Source organism: Staurois parvus, unplaced genomic scaffold, assembly GCF_062004578.1.
Source record: "Staurois parvus isolate SC_StPar_1 unplaced genomic scaffold, SC_StPar_1.0 ptg000714l, whole genome shotgun sequence".
NCBI lineage: Eukaryota > Metazoa > Chordata > Amphibia > Anura > Ranidae > Staurois > Staurois parvus.
The window spans coordinates 5633287-5656229 of record NW_028318510.1 but is presented as its reverse complement, the minus strand read 5'-3'; the positions used below and the strand labels follow the sequence as shown (position 1 = coordinate 5656229).

At 40.6% G+C, this 22943-nt stretch overlaps 1 protein-coding gene across 5 annotated transcripts in view; it reads right to left on the bottom strand.

The window, feature by feature from the left end:
- The window catches only part of MAST4 (microtubule associated serine/threonine kinase family member 4), a 749251-nt gene that overhangs the window by 301072 nt on the left and 425236 nt on the right, over positions 1–22943 (bottom strand). Inside the window, exons 1-2 of one of the 5 annotated variants that reach the window (XM_089653477.1) lie at positions 18686–18828; positions 10113–10193 (exon numbers count right to left, since the gene is read on the bottom strand). The exons of 3 other annotated variants lie outside the window; for them this stretch is intronic. In XM_089653477.1, the coding sequence (XP_089509603.1) occupies positions 10113–10193; positions 18686–18732 (128 nt within the window). In that variant the 5' untranslated portion in view covers positions 18733–18828. Of the gene's footprint in view, positions 1–10112; positions 10194–18685; positions 18829–22943 lie in introns of those variants that run through there. One more of the 5 variants, XM_089653480.1, reaches the window with a different exon arrangement.

Genomic DNA, 22943 nt, shown 5'->3' with positions numbered 1-22943 from the left:
AGTGGAAAGGGACAAAACACCTATGAGGTTTTTATTGCTGTCTGTGTCCCCATTAGGAAGATTCACCCTCACTGAGTGTCATGTTGATCATTATCATCATAAGTGAAAGTAAAAGAAAATCCCAAGTTTTAGGTTGTCCCCAGAACAGAAATAGAGGGGAAATCTTCCAATAGAGACACTAGTTCTGGCGACCCTGGTGACAACTAGGGATTCCCTCACTTTGGAGGGAATTCTTTTCACTTCCTGTTTTGACTATGGGACAGAAAGTGAAGAAGTGAAAAGAAATAGCCCCAGTGGGACACAGACAGCAAAAAACTGACAGGGGTTATAACTATCCCTTGCTGTATCCAAAATGAAGGGAAAAAAAGTGTTTCCTTTAGTTCTGCTTTAAATTTTTATGTATAAATATAGGGAAGGGGTGGTTGTATACACAATTCCAATGTATTGATAACAGAATGGGTGTGTGATCTAATTAGGTGATAGTTTCTATAGCAGTCAATCCCAGTAAAGACATAAGGGGTGGTGAAATTAACAGGTAAGCAAGTCTGGAAATATTTTACTGGCCAGGGACTAAAATGTGAAGTAAAATTCAGTAGAATAGAGTGCCCTCGAGGAGTCTATATTAAAGCGATGTTTTAAAAATATCAGAATTTCTATGGGGATTTGTCTAAGACATGGGAGTAATAATGGATTTCCTGCACCTAGCAGGACAGAATTGGAGATTGAAGTTAGACCCCAAGGTGACACATATACACTAATCAACCATAACTTTATCACCATTGACAGAATAAGTGAATAACACTGATTATCTCATTACAATGGCATCTGAAAGTTGGTAGGATATATCAGGCAGCAAGTAAACCTGTTGTCCCTGAAGTTGAGGTGTTGAAAAAATGGGCATTACAGCTTCTTCTGTATGGGGCTGTGCAACCACACACTGGTCAGGATGCCCATGCTGACACATGACCACAGCACCTAAAATGTACATGACAGCATCAGAACTGAACCAATGAGCAATGGAAGGAGGTGGTCTGGTCTAATGAATCACATTTTCTTTTACGTCACGTGGATGGCCGCATGCATGTGCATTGCTTACCTGGGGAAGAAATAGCACCAGAATTCGGTATGGAAAGAAAGGAAGCTGGCAGAGGCAGCGTGATGCATTGGACAATGTTCTACTGGGAAACCGTGGGTCCTGTCATTCATGTGGATGTTAATTCACACGTACCACCTACCTAAACATTATTGCTGATCAAGTACACCCCTTCAATGAAACAGTATTCCCTGATGGCAGTGGCATCTTTCCGCAGGATAATGCACTCTGTCACACTGCAAAAATGGTTTGAGGTAATGACTTGGCCTCAAAATTCCCCAGGTCTCATTCAGTTTGAGCATCTGTGGGATGTGCCAGAAAAAAAAGGTCTGACCCATGGAGGCCCCACCTCGCAACTTACAGGACTTCAAGAATCTGCTACTGAAGACTTGGTGCCAAATACCACAGCATAACTTCCGAGGTCTAGTGGTGTTCATGCCTTGATGGGTCAGGACTCTTTTGGTGAAAAAAGTGGCTGTTTTGGAAGTAAAAGGGGGACCTAATCAATAATAGGTGTGTGGTCATGAAGTTATGGCTGTTTGGCGTGTATATTTAGAAAAGTATTTGGCTTCCAGAAATGCAGTAACCTAGCGCCAATGAGTGGCGAAGTCAGTAGGCAATATGCAATGGTGATTTGAGAGTGACAGACACAGCTTTAGGATAACCAGTGAGCTCCAGCAGGAGAGAGCAGATGTGGTGTTGAATTCTCTAAGAGGCAAAGTAGATCATAGCAGGTCCTAACTGTCATCTGTATTTGTAATAGCGCGGTGAACTCCATCTTTCACTGCAAACAATTTAAAGGGATAACAAAAAAACTGCTTTATGGCCAATAGATGGACCTGACGATCATAGAAGATGATAGTTAAAAACAATACAACAATCATTTGTGGTGCCGTAGTGGTAGTAAACTTGTTGAACAAAAAATAAATAAATAAAAAGTTTCCTGCTGCAAGGAAATAGCATAATGTGCTAGTATGAATCGCATACTAGCACATTATGAAAGTCTTACCTTAGAATGAAGCCCTCCAGCAGTGCACTGTCACTGTTGACAGGGCTTCCATCTTCACCTGGTCTTCCTTCCGGGTTCCCAGGACGAACCGCTAATGATGTCACTCCCATGTTTAGCCACGGCACACAGCTCTGAAGGAACGGCATGGGTATGCCGTTCCTTCAGATAGCATGCACCAGTGATGTCAGTATGCAGTTCCTTCAGAGAGCATGCACCAGTGATGTCACCAGCTGCATCTCCTAAACAGTGGACATTTAGGAGATATTCATTTTACCTACAGGTAAGCTTTATTATAAGCTTGTCTGTAGATAAACATACAAAACAAGAGTTTGCTACCATTTTAAGACATCTCCAAGGCAAATTAGTTATGCACAGACCCACAGTATCCAGTAATAGTGTTGCCATATGTGATGATGAAGGATACTGTATATGTGGTAGTAAAACAATAGGTACAGTAATGAGTAGAAGAGAAAATTTCAAGCAACTGGGTTAAAGTAGACTAGTACAGTGTTTGTCAACCTTTATTTAGTGAAGACACCCTTTAAAATTATGGACAGTCTTGAAGCACTGCATTCTAAAATGTAAAAATCTATTATAATAGTTTTATATAACGCAGCAACATCCATACACGTAGGACACCCACCGTCAGAGGAGATTTATTCTTCCAAAGCAAATACACTTTTGCACACTGGTACTGACTAGTATTCCAGTGTTTCTCTTCTCCCTCAATGTTTCTCCATCACTGAGCTAATGTGACCCCAGCACAGAAGGAGAGGAGTAAGGGAGAGTAAAACAAGGATGCTGTGCAGGCAACCGATATTCTCCTCATCAACTGATGTCATTGGTTGTCAGGATTTCAGCAGCTAGAAGGTCGTAATGATGCACAATGAAAATCTGTGGCTTTGTGTAACTAAAACGCAGGCATGTTCCACTCACTGGATTGTATACAAGTTTCGGGCAATTTTAAGGCATTTTGCCAAGGCACTTCTGAAGAAGCCTCAAGGCCTGCCAGGGTGACTGAGCACCCTGGTTGAAAAAGGCCAGGCTAGTATACTGTATATATTGTAAGGCAGCCTGTGTTCATAAGAGGCGCAGAAATGACTAGGATGTCAATAATATCTTGCAGTGATGCTTTTTGGACACTAAATGGTGATGGCACCAGCTGATGCTTGTTCAGCTGGAACTATATTATTATTATACAGGATTTATATAGCGCCAACAGTTTGCTCAGCGCTTTACAATATAACGGGAGACAATACAGCAACAATACAGTTCAATACAAGAGGGATAGGAGGGCCCTGCTCCGCGGAGCTTACAAACTATACAAGAAATGTTGGATTATGTGGCACTGTACTACTGTGCACACAAAAAATTCCCGGGCTCCCCACTACAGCAGGTTTGGTGACTGACAGAGTGGATCTCCTTTGAGCTGCAGCTGTGACAGGCAACAGCTCAGCCAGGGGTCAGAAGTGCTGTGATTTTATTTAATCCTCCTCATGGACTCTTGTCAACTGAGAGATGCCTGTGATTCCAGACAGAGCGGAACGAATAAGTAAAAAGAGTGACTGTCCTGGCAAATCCGGGACAGTTGGCAATTATGTTCTAATAAAATTGGCTTGACACCCATACACAACAGATTGCTATTGAAAGCCTGCAGGGACTTTGGTCAAGACAGACAGACATCACCAGTTTACAATGAGTTTTTAAGTGAATTATTAGTTCAACCAATAGAAAAATTTCCTCCATAATGCACAGGGAACAAAAATACTTTGATTTCCCATTTGTTGCAGAAGCACTTTTTTTGTATTGGTAATACGGTCATAACCCAATCTAATACGGTTCATGCTCTCAGTGTCCACAGGAGGAATTCTAAATAGACCTTTACAACAATATTTTTTTTAAATAAACTGTATTTAAAGAACTATATTAATAAGAGCAAATCGGGTAAAGTCATCCATTAAATCATAACAGAGGTTAACATGATTAAAATAACATACCATTATTTCTAGGCATTATACCCAATAGAGTTCAGCAATTTGGGAGGAAGTATCATTTACCCTCATTAACGTCTCATTAAAGAGAAGAGAGAGGTGCATCGCTAGCACCGGAAACACTGCTAAGCATCTGTAGTGGAAGCAGCACTGATGCTAATAAAATTAATGTGGCCTGTAGAACTAATTTAAACGACATAAATTGTGATGTGTGTAACGCACACTAGACTGTGGACTCCAAACAAATTTTATTTTCATCTGCGTCACATGTCAATCTGCTCGCATATCCCTTTCTGTGAATTAATGATTTGCACATGGAAAAAAGCCACTTTTTTGTCTGGTACAATATACTGTAAATTCATGAGTTTCTAAATGACAAAACTCTAACATGGACAAAAACCAAAGGGATGCAGCCTGTGAAACTATGCTTATATGATAAGCTGAGATACAAAAAACTGCTTTACTGTACAGGTTTTCAACAACAAAAAATGTAATGTAAAAGTTTTTAAAAGCAAAATAGTATTTAAATTGGCAATAATGGACTCATGCATACATGGTGTCTACTAAATGCCAAAATACGAGCTGTTGCATCATACCAGATTACATATTTGCATATATATTATTAGATTCTGGGGGTGACCTCAAGCTACCCCATACTTTCCAAAAGGCTGCACATATTCTTAATTATATTAACACAATTAAAAGGCATACACAGGAGGCATATTCTCTACTCTATTGAGCATGATAGCCATTTTAAGAGCTGATTCACACATGTGCGGCGTGGACTGAAGCTCAGGCTTCACAGCTAATTGACACAGTAGTTGTTCAGTAGTTCATGTCAAGTTAACATCAGGTTCAGGACAGGATTATGTCAGGATTTTATCTTGTTCAAAAATGTTTCCCATAGAAGTCAATAGCCTGTAATTCGCACCTGAACCGGACCGCACTACTCAGAAATCAAACATATCTCTTTTTCAAACTAACTGATTTGCACCGCCAATACACTGGACATATGTGAACAGACACCATAGGAAGCAATGGTATTTCACATGTCATGCGGATTGGATGTGGTTCAAACTGAGTCAAATCCGCATATATGTGAACTGGCACTAAATGTAAAAGGTAAACTCTTGCTGAAGAGAAGGCAACACAGCAAGAGACCTGCTATTCACTATAGTTGTCATTTTCTGTAATACAGATTTACTAAAAGATTGATTTCTCTGACATGTGAACAAAAGCGTGCACTCTGCTGCCAAGAACCACTCCTTCACCAAATGAGTGTGCCATTGTTGACCAAGTGGGCTATTAGTCAGGGACATCAAGTCCTTAGTAACAAACGAACCACATTTCTCTGAAAGGAAAATGGGGACTTTGTGCTGCCTGCTCTTAGAAAAATCTTTTAAAACGCATTAAATGAATACTTTAGTTAAAGTGACTGTAGGGTAGATGTATTTAACCAAGGACCACAGGAAAAATACAGTACATTTAAGGGTTTACGTAGAAAGCAAGGAACCCCTATGTTTGAAAGCGTTGAACACATAATAGACAGACTGGTCCTAAATGTCAAAGTTCTCTAACCAACAGACATTAGATTATCTGACTGAAATGGGCACAATCATTATGCTTTTGATAAAGCACAATGAAGCCAATTGTTCTCAGGGGTACAGCTTAATGCTCAAGTTAAACTGCATTCTCTGCCAACCACCATTGTGTCCCCTGAGATTATAACAGCACCTTAGATTCTGCTCGTTCTTCCGAGCAGCGTAAATGTATATGCTTTGGGCAATATGAGCAAGCATGTTCATGAAGAACTGTTTTAATGCTGACAGCTTAGCTTCCAGTCATGCCCTTGGGAACCACCATACAGCATTGTATAATATATACAATATGGTTCTACAATGGCTTCTCTTATTCTGCTTTCCATGCTCAAAGACAGGAAAGCCATTAAAACAGCACAGGGGCACTGTCATTTAGCTGTAGCTGGCCTGTAAAGTACTAATAGAGATGCCAGTCATAGAGTCATGGAAGTCAATTACATATGAATATGCTAATACTCAAAGTTGTTGTGCGGGTATTTTAGAAAGCCAAAGGCCCTGGGTGTTAAAGACACCCTTAAACCCTAGATTAGTATCATTTAAACATTTTTCTTTTTATTACTTTTCATTAGTGATTATTGCTTAACTTAAATTTAAAGGGACAGTTGAAGCAACATCACCAGCTTAAAGTCATTGATTAAATTCCTATGGATCTTGCCAGAATTTCACTGGTCTCATCACTTCTCGTGAGCTGAAAGAAAATACAACCCTATCTTTCTTCTGTAAACTACCAATCCCCTCCACACCCCCTGTAATGAAGAAAGACATGTCAAAATACAACCTGCGTGACAACCATGGCTGCCTTTGTAGACACAATGGTGTAGTAAGTTTAGCCAACCAGTGCATTATTCCCCAGATTACCAGGTGAAAAAAGGAAAAAAAGCCTACAAAAACCCCTAATGCAGCCACTGCATCAAAGAACCAATAAATTTGACATATTACTTTTACTTTTTAAATTAAATCTATCAGCATAAAGTCTTCTGACTAAACTAGTTGATTTTTATAACGAACCCCCCCCCCCCCCGTCTTTATCATGGCCCTAGGACAAGAACACAGATCAGGAAATTCAATTCAGTAAGTCCTTCTGTATAGGGTCCTTCTGGGTCAGTGACTCAAACTACTGAAGAAAGAGGATCAGCATGACTGCCATGTGACTAGCATTTTCACAAGGTGATCTGAGCAATGGTAGCTGGCATATTTCTCTCTTAACAGGTATGTTTCAATTCATGTTGCAGATTCCTTTTAAAGCATTCTCCATGCATTCAGATTACATAATAATTACCATCACTCAATACATACAATATTGTACATAAAGACTCTTCTGCTGTGCACACACATTCTTACTCAAATAAAACTCACATTACCATAATATAATAATTATTATTCCAGCAACACAAGATTAGTCTGCCATTCCCATCACATGGTTATGAAAGCAGTGTCAGCTTCTTCTGTAGCCCAGGGATGAGTCATAAATAACGTATTTATCACAGTAACAATCATCTAAAGTTAGAAAACTATGGAGAAACACATGAATCTAGATACAATTACAGTGAATCACTGAAAAACCATTAGTTATCTGCTACTACGTCTTCATAAGAAATCCTTGTGGAAAAGTCTAAAAACAGTTGAAACATACTGAAAAGCAGTGTGACCAGTTCAGGGATGGAGCTCTATATACAGTACCTATAATAGGTTTTTCAGCAGACGTAATTCCAATATATTGTATCCTATTCAGGTTTGTCATCACTTAACAAGAAGATCATAGCTTTTACTTTCCCCATTCACTCCCGCCTATCCACGATAGTGAACCAGATTTTGGAGGTCGTAGCAGATACTCAGCAAATTTAGGACCTGGAGCTACCTATATTATATACTTTTAATGTGTTAGAATAATTCATCAAGGACTGACCACCAGTTACTGGCTTTTGCCTATTAGTTCCTGACCACTGAGGCCTTCAACAACTCAGGTCATGACAAGAAACAGCTCTTGGTAAGTGTTTTCAGCCATACTGCTCTGTGTATTTCTGTATTTGTACTCATGTAGAGTATTTCAGAACAGATATAAATAATCAAAAAAAACAATTTCAGGCTTTTCTTGCTCAACAACAGGGCATAGTATCAGAAATGACTGCACACCTGGAGCATGCCTCCCAAAGTTCTAGCATGGGAAATTAGGACACCTTGAAGTACAGCAAATGAAGGCAAAGGACAAACTCCTGTCACACCCCCAATCACATGACCGTATTGAATAAGAGAGTAAAAATGGTAATTTAAGCCCACAGGGTTTATTTTTTTCCCCCACAGCTACTTTGCCTGTTGTGAAAACGAAATAATGCAATAATCTGAAGAATGCTTGAAACGTTCAGCGCAATATAAAAAACCTTGGCAGTAAAACAGTATATTTATTTATGCAGATCTCTAAACCAGATCTAAAAGTGGGACACTTGAAGGAATGAGGGACAGAGGGATGTTTTGCAAAACAGAGACAGTCCATCCAAATGAGGGACAGGGAGAAGCTATGCTAACGGACTGTTGAGCATGCCCTTTTGCAGCCTTTCAACAAGTAGCTCAAGTATGGTTTTTAATCAGACTCTCCTAACAGCCAAGCAGAACAGAAAGGCATTATTTCCTCCTCTATATTTGGTTTTCAACAGCCTTCAGATGGATCAATTATGAATCCATAATATGAATATACAGTATTTGTCTGTGACTATTAGGAAATTCTAGATTTTCTAAAATGTGGTCTGCTGTTCATTGCGTCACAACACACGCATCTTAATTTAAGAGTCATTACACTTTCATACTGAAACTGGGATCCCACACCACAAGCTCACTAAGTATGAAAATACAAGAACATGGGTAGACACAACCTATTTCTCACTGGACACCTCATAAAACATTTTACATTCTCTAAAGGTTTTTTTTAATAAGGGTAAAAATTTTTGGTTTAAACAATTCCTTGTGTGGAGGTTTCTACTATGCTTGTGAAAGTTAATTAAACCCCCTGACAGAGAATGTAGGTGTAGTTGTATGCTGTACACAACATAATATATTTTATTGTGATTTTACATATAAATCTTGGCATAAATCTATTCCAAAAAGTATCTGGCCTTACTAAATGACAAACCACCCTCTTCGGGGGACTAGGTGAATGACAAGAAGCTCAAACAACTAGATACTGAAAATGTGCAGCCACGAAATAGCAGAAAAGATGGAAAAGATCCAATCCTCCCCTGAAGATTAGAATGATGAATTGCAAAGCCTCCATTACATGTTTAATAAACCTGTGGCTAGGACTCTTAACTGCTTGTTCAGAATCTGTAAATAAATACTTGAACACGTTATGCACCTCTGTATCTGTAAGCTTTGTGGAGCGAAGTAATGAATTTTCCCAAAACAGGCATTGTGCTTTTCTATGAAAGCAGATCTCGGTAGCCTGCCCACAGGCATTATTAAGGGTGTAATCAAGCTGGGCACAGTTGAACCAAATCATGCCCGAGTTCGATTGTCCCCCTTCCCACTCGTCTGCACTCACATTGTACTTTAAAGGAAACATTACCGGGCACAGTTACAGGATTCACCTCTGCCAACTAAACAACAGTGATCCCCACATCTGTGCTGGGATCTATAGAGAGTTCTGTGCTCAGGGACAGTTTGTGGTCACATTAAAGCCAACTGTAATGGACCGCCTTTTCCAGGTGCTCCCCAGAAAAGCTGCTTAACTATACCTGGACATTGTTTGGAGCACACACACTAAACAAAAATACTTGAGTAACGGGGTAAAATGTTTTAAATTGCCAGTGTGAGCACAACCTAAGCTCTTGGAAACTGACTGAAACCCTATTTTGAAGTCTTTGTGCTTTTTGAAGAGCTTAGAGAATGAATACCTTCACAATACAGCCAACTAAAGAGGTCAGTGAAGGCTTCTTTTAAAGCTTTATTTTACTGCTTGCTAATATATAAATAGCCTAATAACTATGGTCTGGGCACAGGTGCACTTTAAGAATGTAAGCATGTTAAGAAAATAAAAGTGGTTTACAAACCACCCACCAAAGGAATCATACAAAAAGTAGTATACACTGCTCTGAATGAAACTTTGTCATACTCTATCAAGCCTGACACCATTATCTGTCATATTCCATGGTAGGGCAGAGCATTTCCTAAATATGTCAACATTTAGCATCTATATTGTTTTTCTTCTATTGCTTCATAGCCTCTGGAAAAGACAGCTGTGCCCACAGGAAATGATGTGTGCAGCCATGAAAAGAACATACATACAGTATGCACACTTGCCAAGACATTTTTGGGTATACATTGTGTCTAAACTATGTCAGAAGTTTGGAGCTAGGCTGTATTTTGTTTACCACAACCAAATAAACATTTCTATGAAAGGCAGAGTGAAGCAAAAGTGAAGTTTTCCTTACCTCCAGAAATGGAAAGCATACAATGGGCTACAAGGACTGCAGGGGCTTGTTGGGGTTGGACTCAAGCTCCGAGGGGTGAGACTGCAAAGTTAAAATGTCACTCGCAGTGAGCAAAGCAATCAGAAGCAAATGAAGTGAATATAATACAAGCATGCTGCACAAATCCTAGCAAAGAGCTCAGGTTTCTTCAATTGTCATTAAATATCTTCTAAAAAGACCTTTAATAGTAGGAGTCTTTAGTTTCGATAGAGAAGGAAACATACCTTTCACACAGTGGGCAACACATCCCTAACAGTCGAGGACAATGACCATGGAACAGTTCACTACCACTACAGATATGATGTAGACACATGAGGGATGGAAGTTCCTAGGTGACAAACTTTTTAAAAAAAGATACTTGTTTTGGATCCAACAACGTATCTGTGCATACAGTAGTAGACTGGACAATCCTCTTAATCAACCAACAAAACAGAGAAAAATCCTAATTTTCAAAGTACAATTATTTGGTCTTTTTTCTATGAAATAAAGTGAAGTATAGCCATTATCTGTGCTACTCTTTGGCCAGGTATACACAGGCTGAATATCATTCGAAATCAGCAAGCACAGAAGAAACTGGCTATCTTTAGGCCCGTGTGTACAGTTGCCCGTCCAACAGAGGCAGTTCTCACGACCAGCTTCTGTTGCATGAGCATGCTTGAAAACCAGCACACAACCGGCATCCGAGCAGCGCTGGTCAGGGTGTTCTGGTGGGGGGGTGGGGAGGTCTCCCTGCAGAACAATATAGAACAGCTGTCAGTTCTTTTTTTTTCCATTCAGCCCACTGGGTTGAACGGAAAAAAAAAACTTTTAGTGTGTACCAGGCTTTACAACCTTTAGTGAAGTAAGCCCTTAGTAGTAAATGTACGTCTAACATCTGTCAAACATGGACTTTAATGAAATTGTAGTTACTTCACTAGCTTTTGTTTTTAGGTTAAATTCTAAGGCTTCATGCACACAGATTTATTGTAAATGCGCTTACTCCTGACACAAGAACATCAGCATTAAAAACTCACCTAAACTGTATTTTTTCAAACTAGTTTAGGTTAGTTTAGCAGCATTTGGTGTTTGTGAGTTTATTTCATTGGCCAGAACTTTAATTTATTCTGGGCACTGAAATTAATCAATGCTAAGTGCTAAACGTGCCTAGCATTTATGTGTGTTTAGATGTGTTTGGCATTTTAAATGCTGATAAACTCTTGTTCTTAACCCAGTTTTTGTGCTTTCAGAGAAATGCCCGTAAACTCAGCTTCCTGTCAATTCTAAGCGACTATGTGTACATGGACACTAAACAGGACTCAGAATACACCTAAGACACCTACACAGCCAAAATGATAATAATGGATAATCACTCAATGGCATGGTGAAAAATGTTTGTCTTTTAACTCTTAGGGATAAAAGTGGAGCTGAACTTGCTATGATGGAACGAGGAGGGGGCCAGGAGCCTTGCATAGTTGGAGACGGCCAAACTAGGATGCTTGTGCAAGTATGCTGTACATTATGGCAATTTCTCCCGGGGCCAGGATGACTTTAGTTTTACTTTAAGTAAGAACCTTTATTTCTATTTTTCTAGAGATACAATAATTGATTTCTAACTTTAACTAAAGGCCACAATCCTGCACACTTACAATATTGCCAAGTGTACCAGTGACACGTTCGATGGTACCAAGGAGCAAGTTTTGTTCTAAAGATTTAAGTAGGTCTCCAGAAGCATGAGATAAAACAAGACAAGGAGTAATGATCACAAGAAATCTTAGCAACAGGTATATGGATGAGAAAACAAACAGATGTGAAGCCTAAGAGTTACAAAGAATACATGGTTACATCAGTGCCGTACACAATGGCTAGCACTTCCGCCTGGAAGCACTAGGGTCGTTGGTTCGAATCCCAGCCATGGCACTACCTGCATGGAGTTTGAATGTTCACTCTGTCCTTGTCTGGGTTTCCTCTGGGTACTCTGGTTTCCTCTCACACTCCAAAGACATGCTGGTAGGGTAATTGGCTCCTGTCTAAATTGGCCCTTATATGTGTATGTATGAATGCGAGTGAAGATTGTAAGCTCCTTGAGGGTTAGGGACTGAACTTAATGTACAATACACTCACCGGCCACTTTATAAGTTACACTGGTTCAATTGCTTGGTAACATAAATTGCTAATCAGCCAATCAAATGACAGCAACTTAGAATTTAGGCATCTAGATGTGACAAAGACAACTTGCTGAAGTTCAAACCGAGCAACAAAATTGGGAAGAAAGGAAATTTAAATGACTTTGAGCACAGCATGGTTGTTGGTGCCTGACAAGCTAGTCTAAGTATTTCAAAAACAGCTGATCCACAGGGATTTTCACACACAACCATCTCTAGGGTTTACAGAGAATGGTCTGAAACAGAGAAAATATCCAGTGAACAGCAGTTGTGTGGATGAAAATGCCTTGTTGATGTCAGATAAGAATGGGCAGACTGGTTTAAGATGATAGAAAGCCAACAGTAACTCAAATAACCACTCGTTACAACCAAGGTATGCAAAATACCATCTTGGAAAAACGTTGCCTGGTCTGATGAGTCTTGATTTCACTAGAGATGGTTGTGCATGAAAATCCCAGTAGATCATCAGTTTTTGAAATACTCAGACCAGCCCGTCTGGCACCAACAACCATGAAATGTTCAAAGTCACTTAAATCCCCTTTCTTCCACATTCTGATGCTTGGTTTGTAAGTCATCTTCACTGCATCTAGATGTTTAAACACACTGAGTTGCTGCCATGTGATTGGCTGATTAGCAATTTGTGTTACCAAGCAATTGAACAACTGTACCTAATAAAGTGGCCAGTAAGTGTATATGTAAAATGTTTCATAAATTGATGGTACTACAGTGAAGGACATAAGTATTTGATCCCCTGCTGATTTTGAATGTTTGCCCACTCACAAAGAATTGATCAGTCTAAAAATCGAATGGTAGGTGTTTTGTAACTCAGAGACAGAATAGCAACAAAAAAATTCAAAAGAAATGCATGTCTAACACATGATGCACTGATTTGAATGTTCATGAGGGAAATAAGTATTTGATCCCCTTCACAAAACATGACTTAGTACTTGGTGGCAAATCCCTTGTTGACAATCACAGAGGTCAGACATTTACTGTAGTTGGCCACCAAGTTTGCACACATCTCCGGAGGGATTTTGGCCCACTGCTCTTGGCAGATCCTCTCCAAATCATTAAGGTCTGGTGGCTGACATTTGGCAACTCGAACTTTCAGCTCCCTCCACAGATTTTCAATCAGATTAAGGCCTGGAGACTGGCTAGGACACTCCAGGACCTTAATGTGTTTCTTCTTGAGCCACTCCCTTGTTGTCTTGGCCATGTATTCTGGGTCATTGTCATGCTGGAACACCCATCCACGACCCATTTTCATTGCCCCGTCCATCGTCCCTTTGATGCGGTGCAGTTGTCCTGTCCCCTTAGCAGAAAAACATCCCAAAGCAGAATGTTTCCACCAACATGTTTGACAGTTGGGATGGTGTTTTTGGGGTCATAGGCAGCATTCCACCTCCTCCAAACACAGCGAGTCGAGTTGATGCCAAAGAGCTCGATTTTGGTCTCATCTGACCACAACACTTTCAACCAGTCCTCCCCTGCATCATTCAGATGTTCAGATGGGCCTGGCCATGTGCTTCCTTGAGCAAAGGGACCTTGCGGGCACTGCAGGATTTCAATCCTTGTTGGCGTAGTGTGTTACCAATTGTTTTCTTGGTGACTGTGGTCCCAGCTGCCTGGAGATCATTGAAATGATCCTCACGTGTAGTTCTGGGATGATTCCTCACTGTTCTCATGATCATTGACACTCCACGAGGTGAGATCTTGCATGGTGCACCAGACCTAGGGAGACTGACAGTTGTTTTGTGTTTCTTCCATTTGTGAATGATTGCACCAACTGCTGTCACCTTCTGACCAAGCTGCTTGGCGATAGTTTGGTAGCCCAGTCCAGCCTTGTGTAGGTCTACAATCTTGTCCCTGACATCCTTGGACAGCTCTTTGGTCTTTGCCATGGTGGAGAGTTTGGAATCTGATTGTTTGATTGCTCCTGTGGACAGTCTCTTTAGGAGACTGCTTCTAATCTCAGCTTGTTACCTGCATGAAAGACACCTGGTAGCCAGAAATCCTGCTGAATGATAGGGGATCAAATACTTCTTTCCCTCATGAACATGCAAATCAGTGCATAATTTTTTAGACATGCATTTCTTTTGACTATTTTGTTGCTATCTTGTCTCTCAGAGTTACAATACACCTACCATTCAATTTTTAGACTGATCATTTCTTTGTGAGTGGGCAAACATTCAAAATAACCAGGGGATCAAATACTTATTTCCTTCACTGTATATAACGACCTGTAATAAATAAGTAAATATATAAATATTAAAAACAAATTTATTTTGGACAACAGATTTAATACGCTACTTGTCCACTCTTGTCTGTTCCCCACTGTAATCTGCAAACTATGTGACTATCCCTCTCTTGCCCTTTTTTCATAGCATAGGATAGCTTGCCTTTCAGTGTGTGCACACAGTTACCAAAGAAATGCATTCTGGGGCTTTATGCTAAGCTTCAAGGGACCTGTCATGATAGAAAACTTGGATCTGTCCAGTTGTTGTCCTTATTCTTTGAAAGCTTGATGAGCTACTGGCCTGGACCATGTATGTGCATATTACTTATCCTGACACTTCATAAGCTGCATGTTTACTTTGGGTCAGCCACTATGTAGTGAAGGAAGGACATGGATGATGGCTCCAATTCTTGCACCTGCAAAGCCAAGTCAGCAATGGCAGTCCCCATATTTCCACACTGACTGGTTCTCTTTAAACACTTCTAGCAAGGCAGAAGCAACCTGGCTCATGACATACCATGTCAGATAAGGCAAGAGGATAATCACAAACTACCACAATCTCACAGAAAAATTATTCTGAATAGGCTATAAATACAGTATGTAGACACAGAAGTGGCGATATTTGCTTTTATAAGACTAGCCTGTTTATGGTATCTATTGTTGGGCTAATCTCATAACTAGAAAAAAAAAGACTATAACAAAAGATTGAGGCAAAAAAATTAAGATGACAAAAGTTCAAACAGAAAGTTCTGTCTGGTGCAGCTTTCCACCCAGATAGAAAAAGGACAAAAGTGGATACAATATGTAATGAAATTCTATGCTCATAACTTGACAAACACAAAGAACAAGATGGGTTTAAGGTATCGCGACCACATGAGATGACAACAACATTGACAAATTTGCCTAATTTTTTTTTACAGACATCCTCACAAAGATATGATTGGTCCCATCATGAGTATAGCTATAAAATGATGAAGCACTGAGAAACGTATCACAAGCAGTTCATAATTTTTTGGAATGCCTATTTATCCACTTGACCTCCGAAGATTTTACCTGTTTCATGACCAGAGTATTTTTTGCTATTTAGCACTGTGCTACTTTAACTGTTAATTGCGCGGTCAAGCAACACTGTAGCCAAATGAAATATTAGATTTTGGTGATATATGATCACCACTGGGTTCTTTTTCATTTTTATTATATAAATGAGAAAAGGCTGAACATTTGTTGTTATAAAACATATCCAATAAAAGAAAAATCTAATTTCTTCATAGATGTAAGCCAAAATGTATGCGAATGAATTTCTTTGGTAAAAAAAAAATCTCAATAAGTGTATATTGATTGGATTGTATGAAAGTTATAGCGTCCACAAACTTCAGTATGACACTGACTGGGAGGTACACTACCTGATACTCACCAGTGACAAGGGAAAATAGTATACACTGTCACTGTATGAATTACACTGGCTGGGAAATGGTTAACATCTAAGGTTGATCAAAGGGTTAACTGTGTGCCTAACAATGTGTAATGTGTGCTGCTTTTTACTAAATATCTGTTTGTTCCTTCTCCTTGCTTTGCAGGGAGAAGAAGCAAACAGATTGTTCCCACTGTACAGAGCCCTGCGTGTTTGTCAACAGAGGGCTCTGGGCTGTGATTGGACACAGCTGATCAGTAGGTTTCTGAAACCTGTTGACAAAATCACAGCAGGAGTTGGCCGGGGCGGGGGTGTTCATGCGCCTGAATCTGGAAGAAGGTGCCAGGGTACAGGTACACGATTGTGTTTGTACAAGCCATCCTAAGTAAAATTACTGTGGGTGGTTGGCAAGTGGTTGCCAACTGGTACAGTAAAATAAATCAGCCCTTATGACAACTAAATTAGATTAAGTATTGTACTTAAAAAAATTTTTTTAAAAAAACAAAATCCAATCAAACCATTTATTAGCTTTGTATAGTGTGCACAGGAGTTATAAACTTTGTTTCTGTATGCATTGGGGGGAGGGGGGATTTCCCATGTGTGGTAACAAGGCAGGATGTTAGCAAAATCTCTCCATGCGTGGTACCAAGGCAAGAAGTGAGCAAAATCTCTCCATGTGTGGTACCAAGGCAGGAAGTGAGCAAAATCTCTCCATGCGTGGTACCAAGGCAGGAAGTGAGCAAAATCTCTCCATGTGTGGTACCAAGGCAGGAAGTGAGCAAAATCTCTCCATGTGTGGTACCAAGGCAGGAAGTGAGCAAAATCTCTCCATGCATGGTACCAAGGCAGGAAGTGAGCAAAATCTCTCCATACGTGGTACCAAGGCAGGAAGTGAGCAAAATCTCTCCATGTGTGGTACCAAGGCAGGAAGTGAGCAAATCTCTCCATGCATGGTACCAAGGCAGGAAGTGACCAAAATATCTCCAAAAGTAGCACAGACACATTTTTTAAAGCTGACTTGGGAACTTCTGGCAGGATTTTATTGCCATCTTGGCCTCCACTGGTGAGATTCTCATTACTTGCTGTATGGCTATCAGACAGGACAGGCAGTTATCTTTTCACAATTCTAACCAACATCAAACAAATTTGCTTTGGCTGGAGTTTGGGTTTAAAGTGACCTTTTCAGCAAAAGGTCACTTGAATGTAGAAAAAATAAAAAGCCTGGAAAAAGTTAGCGGCACACACTTTCTGCGGAGGCCAGTCCCTTCACTGCTCAAAGTCTTCTGCAAGTATTCACACTTCTAAGTGTGTAAAAAATTTGCTTCCCCACCACTTGCTGTGGTTTCTCCTACTGGCCTGTATGTCACTATTGGACATATGAGCCAGCAGAAGGAACCACAGCAAGCATCAGGGGAAACAGGTATTCAAACCTTCTGACCAGTCATCCTTGCAGAGGACAGTAAATAGTGAAGTGGTGGCTTTTAAACAAATGGGCCACCAGAAAGGTAGGTATATACAGTCTTCTTTTTGCAGGTATGTTTTTTACATTTGTGTGAACTTGCGTCTCTTTAGGTACGACCCACTACTAGATCTAAAGATCACCAGCACACCAATCATGTAAATGACGGCTTGGCAACTAAGTTTGAGAGTGCAAGAAACGCTCATGGGGGAAAATTGTAGCACTTCTATGACATCAAATTTGTGCATAAGACTGCTTGAAAAAAAAAGGGTACCACAACCAGAGAAAACTTAGATAGGATTCATTATGTTTACAGATATGAAAAATAAAATTTAGGAAGTAAATTGATCAGGGTGGGGATATTAGTTGGGCAAAACAAAAAAGGAAAAGGAAAACTATATCGTACAGTTTAACCCTGAATAAACACTTATTGTACACAGGTGACAGACCTATATTTAGTTTCTAAAACTATTTTGAGATGTATTAAGAAATCGGATTCTATTTTAAATATTCATAAGTGCGTGTACTGCAATAAAAAAATGAGAGGTACAGCAGCTTTATGATGAACTGCAGACAAGGACTACAGAATACCATCCTATTTGTTCCTGATACAATGGACAGGTGAACGAACAATACACTGATCACATATGAACACATTTAGACAAATGAAATAATTTTTCATAGAGCTTTCTGACGGGTACGGAAAACATAGACAGAGATACATATGCACATCACTACGACAAACAAGGACACGCAATGTTACACGCAGGCTGTGGATTTGTAAACAAACGATCTATTAATGAATATCCCTTAAAATACCCATCATTGCTCACGCTGGCACATTAAAAATTGATTACGGCCAATACATTTTCATGAAGAGCCGTTCAGAGATGCTTTAACGTGTGGTGGTACTGCTCATTATTCCGGAGACACACACAGGCCTTATCTGAAAGGCAGTGCTGGGACAAACACTGAAGGGGGAGGGGGTGGAGAAGGTGGAGAGTGGAATATACACAACACATCACGGCCTACAATCACCTTTTCATCTGTAATTAAATGGCCAAGACTCTGAGACCCTCTAGTCTAGCAGCAGGCAGACCCCTTGCACGGATACCAACCCGTGGATGGGCTCAGCACCCTCTGCATGGGAAAGACCACTGCAGCAGACGTAAAAGGCATGCAGGTCTCCTGAGCTGTCATTATCAACACAGGCTACACGGCTATTGGTCGTACAAAAGCTAATGACATGCAGAAAGCATCAAAATATTTAAGAGAGACAATACTTACTCCAAGGTCAAGCCTGGAATTCGCAGCCTTTCCCGCTGGGCTTTCATGACTGTTCTATTCTATCACAATCTACTGAGAGCATGACACACATCCAATGGCAGCATCCTGGCGCTGACAGAGAGCCAAAATGAGCCACTATAAAGGAATGGACTAACACTCTCCGAGGGGGTGTGGGGGGGAGGGGGGATTCTGCAAGTTTGGGTCCTTCCACCTCTAGCTGTAATAAAAAAAAAAAAAAAAAAAAAGATGTCAGCTGCTATATTCAGGTTAACAGAATGAATGCAGCACTGATTTCTGCAAAGCAAAATGCACTCTAATAGAATTGCAAATGAGGTTCGGAGCAGTGCATATTAAGCGGCTCTCCTTCTCTCTGCCAGGATTTTCCTTCCTCTGTCAAATGAAGTCTCCTCTAAAGACTGACAACACACAGGGAAAAAAAAACCCTGCAATGCACATTAAAAGCGGTTCACCTCATAATACGTAATCATTAACCCTTCACTGGCTCATAAGGATGAGATCGTCCAAGGCAAGGGAGACGTAAACAAACTTGATTGCTTAAAATATGTGAAATTTCATCAATCTATTTTGACAATTAAAATACTGTGATTTAATCAAGATGACCTCCAGGCAAATGGAAAAAAAATAATTATGATCATATAAAATTGATGAAATAATTGCTAAATTATTTATTAAAAGGAAACCTGTACTGCAGAGGTATGGAGGCTGTCAATGATTTTTCCGTTTGAAAATACTACTTTTCTGGTTGTCATGCCACGTTAATCCAGTGGCTTCTCTACTTTGAATTCCTAACCTGTATGTAGTATGCAGATCAGCTCTGACTTCATGATTTACACGCTTATTCTGGATTAGACAGAGAAAGCCAGAAACTAGTATTTTCAGAGTGTAAATCATCCCAGTTACTTTGTTACAAGTCTCCCACCACCAATCCACCAACCAAAGAATGCAGACTAAACAACGGTTTGTGGTCCACTAACAATGGTAGCACAGGAAAACAAGAATAATTTTTAGATGTCCTGAGTACACATTTCATTCCTTACGGAACGATTGGAAAACTCTTCTGAACGATGGAAATTGACTGCTGGAAAATGTAGGTTAAAAAAATGTCTGTTTAGCCACGTTTGCATACCACGTTTATGAGCGTTTAGAAGCGTTTTTTAAAGAAAACCTCAGGAGACCTTCCAAATGCCCAGAATGCACTGAAAAACAGTAAAAAATTAACTATTTCAGACATTTTGAGAGAAAGAGAGCAGAAGCAGCGAGAGCAGAACGTGTTGAGATTACCTTTCTTTTCTGGTTGCATTCACTATGCATCCCATCATGAGCAAAATGCAGCACGTTCCACCATTTTTTCCTTCACGAAAAACCTGGAACTGACTGCGCTGGTGTACTAGGTCCATTTGAACACATGGAAAATGCTTTGCATGCATTTCTGATGATGAAAAAAGGCTCTGGACAGCATTTGGATATGGAACAGTTAAACGCTTCTAAACTCAAATGCTTATAAACTCGGTTGGCCGCGTTTACAAGCATTTGGCATTTGAAACACTGTTAAAAATCTACTCCTGAACGCAAGTTTGGTGCCTTCAAAAGAACCGACTTTAAACGACTATGTGTACATGGACACATAGGAAAACATTAGAGAGAGTTCAGGGGCTGCTGAAAAGAAATGGTGAACAGCTCCTGAACGTGAGTTCATCTTCTGCAGTGTACATGGACCCTTAGTCATAGAGCCTAAGTTACCAATAGAGTAAAACATATTGGAGGAGCAGGTGGACTTTTCCAAAATCGGATGATGTTAGTAAATTTACTCTGGAGTCCTGGAGGTTGACCTGCTCCATTATTGTTTTCCCATGCTAGTATTTCAGAAATTGAAGCTTCAAAATTCCTCTCAGTATAAATTTCCTTTAAACCAAAAGGTAAATTACCTGCACTCCTTCTCTAGAGGAATTTACCACCATCCCCTATGTTAGCCTTTTCCAACCAGGGTGCCTTGAAGTTTCTTCAGGGGTGCCTTGGCAAAATGCCTAAAAATTGCCCAAAAATTGTATACAAGCCAGCAGGTGGATCAAGCCTGCCTTTTAGTTACACAAAGCCACAGGCTTTCATTATGCACCATTACAGCGTTTCAGCCGCCAGCGTCCTAACAATGCCAATGACCGATGATGCTATCAGTTGACATGGAGGATGTCGGTCACCTGCAAGGCATCCTTGCTTGACTTTCCCCTGCCCCTCTCTGTCAGTAATGTAGTCACATTAGTTGAGTGATAGAGAGAAACTGTGGGAGAGAAGGATTGGAATGGTATTCAGTATACGTTTGCAAGTGTATTTGCTTTGGAAGAATAAATCCCCTCTAACATTGGGTGTTCTACATGTGTGGATGTTGCTGCATTAGGTAAATCTATTAGAGTCGTTTTTTAAATTTTAGAATGGGGTGCCTTGAGACTGTCCATAATTTTATAGGGTGCCTCAAGATTGTTCATAACTTTAAAGGGTGCCTTGACTGAAAAAAGTTTGAGAAACACTGCCCAACAGCTGACAATTCAATGTAAAGGTGGATTGTGTGACAGCACTGACAAACAGGCCAACTATCACAAAAGCATCACTGTAGCTGAAACAGAGTTATATTGCATGCATGGGAAGATGTTGGCAGAAGCCTTTAGGGACTACTCAGGTTGGCATTTTCAGAATGAATTTATGTTACATAAAACATGAAGACTCACAAAATGCAGTTTCACATTGTGGAACAAAGAAGCAATATTTTGTAGGGACACTGACAAAACCATAAACAGACTTATTTTCATGGGTGGAATACTTTCCACTGCAAATGTTACTGTTGTTATTGTAACTAGTTTACTGTCTCCTCTCTCTAGACTTTATGGTTTACCATTTCCTTACTCTAGACTTTAGTTGTTGGAGCAATTGGGGTCTGCAGCTCCGCAGGAGTGCACTGTCTTGCACTGCTGATGGCTCCTGAAATTGGGGTGCAGGGGTCCTCTGACCAACTCTGGCTGCCTTGGCTACCTGACAGTCCCAACAAACTGATGCACACCATACTCCAGGAGGATCTCTGTGTATATGCTGCCGATTTCTGTCTGTGTAATCCCACTGCAGTGGAGCCCCAGTAGCAGGCAGGAGTCCCATCTGGAATTGGAAGGTGGAGAGAAGCTTATGATTCAGCACAGAATCATGTCAGAAATATACGAAGACTTCTGAGGCCACCACGTTCAGCTGCACTGCAAAGCACATGATAGGTTTGCAGGGAAGCATGCAATCTACTGCAGGACTAGGGGTGGCCAACCCAGGGTATGTTCTCACTTTCACAGTTTCCTGCTGGCCTCTTATTATCTATTGCTGAAGTAGTACATTGCCTTCATCCTGGAAACTTTTCTCTGCTGTCTTCCAGGCTCAGTGCTGCCCCAGCGATCTCTTGTTTTCATTGATACCCAGTCTGGAATTGCTTGTTGCAAGTTGGTATCCATTGTTCCAGGGACTTACCATTACAATAAAAATGATAACTGAAAATTCACAGAAAACTGGAGTTGTAGCTAATAAAAACCAATGTTGGGTAGACAATGAACAATAATTCAACTGGTTGTTGTGGGATAGAATGGCAAGAGTGTGCTCTTTTTCTTATTTTCCGTTTTAATGGATCAGCCCTATAGTTTCCTATTGTAATTAGGGGTGCACTGAAATGAAAATTCTGGTGCTGAAATCGAAAATTCAGGATGCACTTGGCTGAAAACCAAAACGGACACTGGCAGCGGGCTGGTGTACTGATCTGTCATTGGCCGTGTCCTGTGGACACAGCCAGTGACAGATCGTGCCGGAGGGTTTCCGCTCGGTCGTCATTGTACAATAGGCTGGGTAGGAAGAAGTTAAAGGGTGTCAGGTGCACAGGCTGTGCATGGGATGCGTGTCAGGTGCACAGGTGACAACCATCCCATGCGCAGCCTGCGCACCTGATACTCGCAGCCTGCACACACCAACACCCATCCCATGCACAGCCTGCGCACCTGACACTCAAGAGAACCTGAAAAAATAGGCGTGGTGGAAAATGCTCTCAGACACGCACCTTAATTAAGGTGCATCTTTATTGGGTGAGACAAAGTAGCAAATATAATAAAATTTGACCAGCCTGAAGTGAACAGTGTGACTCCAACTGACGGCCCGTCCGCTCTGAGGGGAGCTGAGATCGGAGAAAGCTCCTGTCGACTTAAATCACGTGGTGTCAGCGTAC